The 7,593-nt window shown below is 41.0% G+C and overlaps 1 protein-coding gene across 1 annotated transcript; it reads right to left on the reverse strand.

The window, feature by feature from the left end:
- Positions 1–871: 871 nt before the first annotated feature.
- Positions 872–7,593, reverse strand: pyya (peptide YYa). Its single transcript, XM_076752500.1, has 4 exons — positions 7,464–7,593; positions 5,169–5,356; positions 1,463–1,543; positions 872–1,353 (listed from the first exon to the last, which is right to left on the reverse strand). Exons 2-4 carry the CDS (start codon positions 5,354–5,356, stop codon positions 1,329–1,331), a joined length of 294 nt encoding a protein of 97 aa, XP_076608615.1. The 5' UTR covers positions 7,464–7,593; the 3' UTR covers positions 872–1,328.

The following is a 7,593-nucleotide window of genomic DNA, read 5'->3' on the forward strand; positions in this document are numbered from 1 at the left end:
GTATTACTTCATGTTACTGCTCAATTAAAACAAGGTCATTTACCAGGTGATGGTAAATATGGAATTGACCATAAATCATTGCTATCACATCAAATCAAAGAAATATTTAATGCTTTATATCTTATATGGACATCTCATAAACAAATATTCATTTTGTTTTGTCAAGTCATTCAGTAACAGAAATGTACTATATGTTATCTTCCATCACAGTGGAATTAATGTTATGTTACTTATGCTAATCAATGGAAAGAAGTTAGACAGAGGTCTCGACTACGGTCTGATTGACCAGGAAGACATTTGAGGTTACCAGTTGCTTGCTGACACTCGTAGTAATGTTAATGTTAGTGTTTCTGGTTTCTCATTACACCCAATGTCTGCTCCTCCCTGAAGAGGCTAAACGTACTGGAACTGATCTTTCCATCAGCCTCTCCTTCCCTAACCTGACCCTAAACCCCTCACAGCTTATCCACCGTTTGCTCTGGAAGAAGAGCCTCCGTTTTCTTTTATGTGCTGGAAAACAATTCAGCAGATGTTCCTGAAAATCCAATCCGATGGGCTACGACGTGAAATGCAAGTTAGATGTCTGTAGAGGCTGCCAGTGCTTTTCCACAACAATCATGAGTCTCAAACCTAATATGGTGATGAATTCTTAACAAAGACGAATGGCATTTACTTTCTTGCACTGTGAAGTAATATCCATTCATGCCTTAAAGCCATGCAGATAAAGCTGCAGGCCCCACTGTGTTTCGCCCTCATTTATATTCTATGTATATTGGTGTAGTGAACAAAACCCTTGCAAGCCTGATGTATCTTGTTCCTCTGTGCCATAGAGCTCTGTTGTTGTCCTGAGCTATCAAAAAGACACCCAGGAAAGTGTGCCATATTGTGCCTTTAATGATCCATTATCCAGAGGTGTAAGATGAGTAAAATCAGTACATCAATACAAGTTTTAATCACACAGAAAAGTTTTTATTCATTTATTCTGTAGCAACAGTAAAACAAGAATTTCCTCCTCTAGACAGTGTTGGACAGTAGAGGGACGTTAATGCTCACACACACACACACACACAGACACAGTTCTACCTTCTGATTAGTAGCTCTGATCTCATATATATATTTTATTTCAATAATAAATTATTTACAATTTTGTTGTAATGAGAGAGACAGCGACAAAAGAGACAGAGAGAGCTTGAGTTCCGGTCAGTGATGGTCATTAGTTGGAGTCGTGTTCAGGGGTCAAAGGTGAGAGGCACATGTTGGCCCCTCCAGGTGCATTGTGGGATGCGCCCAGAGGGAATGCCCGATGAGGAGGGAGCGGGGTGGAGGAGTCACCACATGTAGGAGCCGTCGTATCTGTGGAAGAACGGGAAGAAGGTGTGATTGCTTGTTTAGCTATTAACATTCATTTGTGTCCATTCCAGGCCACATGACTCCTTCAGCTGATGTGCGTGAGGGTCTTTACCTTGATCTCTGGTCTCTGTTGCTGTCGCCACCGAAAAGCAGCTCTGCAACCACATCCTCCTGAGCTGAACGCTTTCCATACCTGGGAGAGAGATAAGGAGAGCAGTTTTTATTGGATGGACAGCCTTGAACCATAGTGTCCAGAGGACGCATCCCTCCACTGGCTTTTCATCTAGCGCCACCTCTAGGTTGAAGATTTCACTTCTCCAGGGAAATTTCTCAAAATGGTGATGATCATGTCATGTGATGGTATGATCAAATACCTGCAAAACTAATGACATTCCCATCAGCCTCGGCTATACTTTGTGTCTAGCGCTAATTAGCAAGTGTTAGTATGCTAATATGCAAACTGAAGTGGTGAACATGGTGAAGGTAATACCTGTCATTGTGAGCATGTTAGCATATTGATGTTAGCAACGTTGTGCTTAAGTACAGCCTCACAAAGCTGCTGCAGACTGTTAGGCTTGTTAAAAATACATAGCACATCTTATATTAAGTCACTTACACCTCATCATCATCCATCCCCATCCTTCTTAAACAGTATTATTTCAAGATTACTTCATGATCTACTTGCATGTGCTGCAGATAGAGTTTTTCACATCTACAAAGTTGGTGGACTCACAAGAGACAGATTCAAAGCAAAATAGAAGTGAGGATAGCTTTGATTTTCTCTCTAAAATGAGTCAAAACACTGGATCCTACATTTCCCATAAAAATATGCAGTTGGCACAAATGAAAGCAACACTGTTTTTCAAAATAGTAGTCTGTGTCCTCTTACCCTCGTCTGTCTGCCTTTAATATATTGGTTCACTTCCCCTCACTTTGTTCCCCAGGCTTTAATTTTACAAAACCGTGCATGCTGGCGTGTGTGTGTTTAAATGTTGGTGTGTGTAAGAGGATGTCATTTCCAAGTCTGGATGAGTCTTATAATTCTCTTGATAAGGAAACCAGGGCTCCAAGAGAGCTGCAAATGTAAAATCACAGAGGCGTTTAACAGAAAGTTTACTTGGTAATGTGTGTGTGTTTCTCTGTGTGTGTGTGTGTGTGTGTGTGTGTGTGTGTGTGTGTGTGTGTGTGTGTGCATGGAACAGCGCAACTCAACGAAACCCCTGCAGCGCGACCTGCAGTTCCCCTATTTTCCCATCAACCACCTGTTCCACCACCCCCATGACCCCAGCACCCAATCTTATGCTTCGTTACACGCACAGGGAGGTGCGTGCGTGTGCGTGCGCGTTTCTTCGCCTGTAGGAAAGTAATCGAGCAGCTCACGCTCTCTGTCTCAGCTGTCACACAGTGCGACACATCAGGATGTAAAATGTTTTGCGCCCTGATAATGGCCCGTCTGCAGCCATATATCTCCCTGAGTCTCCCTGGTTGGTCCTGCTCTTATTGTCTTATTACCTATCTGAATGTCTTTCTCTCCATCTAATCTTCCCTGATCTCTCTGTATATCTACTTTCTCTAGTGCAATTTTTCCCTGCTCAGGCTGTCTTTCTTTCTTACTGTCTGTAATCAGTGGTCAGTTTGCCTCTTCATATCGGTGATATCTGGCCATCTTTGTAAGACCCAGAGGGACCAGCTGCTGTTCTATTTCCACAGTCATCTAAGACTCTTCATGTTATTTTGCATGAAAATGTTAAATACTGGAGGGTAACTTCAATATATAATAAAAATGATAATGAAACTAATTATTTTGCTTCACATTGTACAAGTTGAGCAATCTTTCTATGAATTAGGGATAAGACTGGAGAAAATCTGCTTTATTGTGCCACAAACTGAATATTTTTTGTGTTTGTGTCTTTGAGGATTTGGAAAGAACAACGGTAAGTTTGGTTTAAAGACCCAGGTCTGCTTTTGGTTGCTTGGCTCTGTGAGTGTAATCTAAAGGAAATGCCTGAGGATCACAGCGTGGGTGCTTTCTAAAAAGTCTCTAAAATGATTTTAATCCTTTTCATTGATAGCTGCTCACTTCTTTTTTCAGGTCATTGTATTAAACTTTGACTGGAATCTCCTCTGAAAATGAACAACTGCTTTTAAACTGAACCAATCAAACTAAACCAACAAAAACAGTCTCAGAACTTTGTTGCTATGTTCTGTATAATTACATAGTTCTTTCCAGGAGACTTCCTAAAATTAAACTGGCTTAAACCTCACCCAAAAGTGTTTTCTGAAGTGTGAGAGCTGAAATCAGTTGAAGTCATGGTGGAAAAATGCTCCCACCCAAACGCTGCTAAACCACCACAATGACTGATCGATGATTTATCTGGTTTTCATGTCTTTGGTAAAGACTCCCGTGTATTCGTGCAGGTATACAAAGCTCTGAGCTGCCATATATACAGTTGTTAAGCACCAAAAGCACCTGACAGCCCAGATCCATCAGTTTGATCTAGCGTGCAGAGCTTTAAGCACACGCCCATCACATTCCCCAGCATACGACCATGAGTTCCCTTATGACATATGATCTTCATCTGCAACTGCCAGCGAAATGAAAAAAACGTCTAACTTGAAACAAATTGACTTTCAATGGCATTAGGAGTCTTCACTAAACTGAGTATCCAAATATCAATGACCCATTTGGCTTTCATGAATAAGAACAGATGAGCTGGACTGCTTCAAATCAAAAAATACGCCATCTGACAATTTCATCCTGACTTTTATACCTGAGAGCAGCAGGCCTCGTCTCAGGCCTCACTAACTGGATTTGAGATTCTGTCTTGGGTCCATCTGTGCCGATTATTGCTCTGGTTTCGTTGATTTGGTGGCCTGGAGATTTTGGAGAGTGGCTGGTAATCTAATGTACTGAGCTCCCGTGTGAGGGCGAAGGGTTTGCGGGTGGAGGAGACGTGAAGTGCACTGCACATCCACGGAGCTCCAGGCTTAAGTAGGAGCAGGAAACTCAGTTTCTACAATGACCTGAATAAATCAATGTGAAATGTGGACTAAAGAAGCAAAAAAGATGCTTTTAAGAGTTTAACACCTGAAGATCCACACCTGGGAATCCACATATGGTCTGTTACACAGAGGAGGATGAGGAACCTCCATAACTTTAAGACTGAACCTTCAGGACTGTGTAAAAGTCTTTAGGGAGGGAGGGGTGAACAGAAAACAGGGGGGATAGTTGTCGTGTTTCTTTTGGATAAATGGAGCTTAGTCTGACTTTTTAATTAAAGACAAGGAGGGATTTTATTGTATTTTATTCTGTGTTCCCTTGTCAGATTTGCCAGGAAGACAAAGAAGAAGAAAAAAAGAAGATCACTGTGGGTCATAATGGTGCCCAGTTTATTATTATTATAGTTGTAGTGAATTACAAAAAAAAAAAGTGTCTTGAATATTCACTGAATAGACACTGTTTGCCATGAATTAAGTTTTTTTTTTTTATACACATATAGTGCGTGTGCAATGGTGCCTACTGTGAAAATTATTATCCCACTTAGATACAGCGATACTGCAGTAAAATCTTAATTTTGGTATTTTACTTCATTTTATATTTTCACATTTGGAAAAGACATTGAGGAAGTCTGTGGAGGTATAAAGTCTGAATATTAAATATAAGATCCAGCTCTCCTCTCAACACCAGTGATTTGGCAGCTGCATCATTTTGGACAACTCCCCCCCCCCCAACTATTAAACTACACACATACATGCATGTACCATAAATACCCGTCCCACACGCTGGATGTGTATTGTATGTGTGTGTGTGCACATACCTCTGCCTGGTGATCAGATTGATGTAGTGCCTCAGGGCGGTGTAGTACTTGGCCAGCTCTTCGGGTGGGGCATCTTCTCCGGGGTTCTCAGGTTTTGGGGGGTAGGCGTCCGCCAGCGTTCCCAGACACACCAGCACACACAGCACTACAGCCACCAGCACCGTCCACGGCTTCAGCATCACGGCCATCTGGAACAGGGCAGCAGGACGCGGGGAGTTGTGGAAGCTGAGGCTCCGAAGTTTTGGATTAACTCTAACAGAATAATCAGGATGATCAGTCTTAATTATTTGATTTTGTAATGCATTTTTCTTCTTCAGCTACTATTTGATTGTGGTAATTGTGGTGTGTGATGAAGAGTCTTTTTGTTTCCATTGCATCTTTGTTCAGAGGGATGAAGTTGGAAGATCTTTCATTAAAAGATCAATAAGCAAAAAGAAACTATCACCTCCTATCATGGATTTTTGATTGAATTAATCCCATGACATCTTAAAATCTCTAAAGGAAATGGAGAGTGGAGGTGCCACAAGGGCTGATAAAGACATTTTCGCTTTCTTTTATAATGAGAAAAATGTTTGGTGCATGTCAAACCTCCCCTGAGGGGCACGGAGTGGAAATACGCTGTCATTTATTTTCCCAGAAAACGTCCACTCAGCCTCAGCTGGCTGACGAGTAAATAGAGATGTGTGTGAAGCAGCTAAACAAGTCAATATGTATCATGTACAGAAAAAAAAAAAAAAAAAAAAAAAAAAACCTCTTCAGGCATTAGATTGACTTATTGTCAGACTTCCCTGGCTGAGTGTTGCTTAGTTCCTGAGGAGGATGAAGAGAATTGATTAAGTCCAGCTGAGGAAACTCATTTCACACGTCTTCAGGGAGGTTTTGGTGGTTATTATGAAATGGACATAATTAATCATTGTGTGCTGCACAGATGTGTTAATAATGCTGGGCATGCTGTCGCAGCAGGGAAATCTCAGTTCTAGCGTATTGTCAGGCAGTTCTATACTTTCTTTAATGTGAGCTTCATATCATTATTATCATGATTATTATCAATAAGACTACTACAACAAGTACTATTCATAGAAAAAAATAATAGCGATGTTAAGATATTAAATATTCATCTTAGTCTTAGTTGTGGGAATGAATGGGCATCAATGCCCGCCACAGTCAGGTAAAAGTTGCTGAGGAGGGCAAGAGGCAGTAAAACCTCAGATGTGACACAAAAAAAAAAAAAAAAAAAAACAACTGAGAGAAAACAAAAAAACAAAAACAAACAAACAAACAAAAAACCTTCAATCCCTCTCATCATTTGATCATTTATTCTAACGCTGATTTCGCTGCCTGTTTAGTCAGACCCATTAAATATCATTAACTTCGGGTCTGAGTTGTGTCCTGTTACAGCTGGATTACCTTTGTGCTTCTTTCTACTGCTGCCTCCGATGTTTGCAGTAGGGGAAACGGGGTTACAATGCATTTTTTTTTAAAAAAATCAGTGAAAAAGAGCAGGTCAGCTCCTGCATGTCTGCAGTGAGGCCATGCGGTATCAAACAGACCGACATGTTTACCTTGTGTCGGTGGATGCGCGCTGTCCGTGGTTCTGAACGCGCAGCCAGCAGCAGCTCCTGCAGACGATCATACTTTAACCAAACTTCCTGCACAAACACGACCTGAGAGCTACGAGGCCGAGTTTAACAGTGAAGCCAGGATCAGTTTTATACCTGCACAGACGCGTGCAGGCTGCTGACAGAAGAGGCTGAACACAGAGCTGGATGGGGTCTTTTTTTTTTTTTTTTTTTTTTTTTTTTTTTAAGTGGCTGCAATCTCCTCCAAAACAATATTTTTTTCTTACTTCTTTTAGCTCCTTATATCTAGCCATAACGTTAAATCGCGCTTTTCTTCTTAGATTGCAAACGGCACATCCTCAGAAATCATCTAGTAAATTGAAAAACAGATATATTTATTTATTTATTTATTTATTTATTGATCAGGTAATGACATCAGATGCTTTTCTTTTCTTGCTGGTCTATGTGCAAAAGTTAAAGAAAAAAGGCAGCGACTAAACAAAGATTTCGAGGTCGCAACATCTCTTTAGGAAATTTTGCTCCCAAAAGTTGAAAATTGTCTTCTCTGCAATCTGCATTTATTTCTCCAAATACTGGGGGGAAAAAAGCCTGTCATGGATCACATGAACTTTTTCTCTATAGACCAGGTTAAAACCATGTTATTCGTCCTGGATTCGTCCCCGTGAAAACGTTACAGATGGATAAACGAAGAAAAGTAAGAAGTGTTCAGACTTACTTCGAGAGGAGTTTGGAGGTTTCAGGTAGAAGTCGGAACAACAGGTGGTTTTTCCCAGCAGCAGATGTCGAGGATGGCTTTCTTCTCTCCTCCTCGATCAGTTTGCACCTTGCTTTCAAACTCCGTCAGA

The sequence above is a fragment of the Chaetodon auriga genome, chromosome 16 (genome assembly GCF_051107435.1).
Source record: "Chaetodon auriga isolate fChaAug3 chromosome 16, fChaAug3.hap1, whole genome shotgun sequence".
In the NCBI taxonomy this organism is placed as follows: domain Eukaryota; kingdom Metazoa; phylum Chordata; class Actinopteri; order Chaetodontiformes; family Chaetodontidae; genus Chaetodon; species Chaetodon auriga.

Excerpts from the sequence above, each read along its gene's own strand:
- pyya (XM_076752500.1), bottom strand. The coding sequence starts at position 5,356 with ATGGCCGTGATGCTGAAGCCGTGGACGGTGCTGGTGGCTGTAGTGCTG. Across the intron at positions 1,544-5,168 it reads AATCTGATCACCAGGCAGAG|GTATGGAAAGCGTTCAGCTC; the intron begins GTATGTGCACAC and ends TCTCTCTCCCAG. Across the intron at positions 1,354-1,462 it reads AACAGAGACCAGAGATCAAG|ATACGACGGCTCCTACATGT; the intron begins GTAAAGACCCTC and ends GTTCTTCCACAG.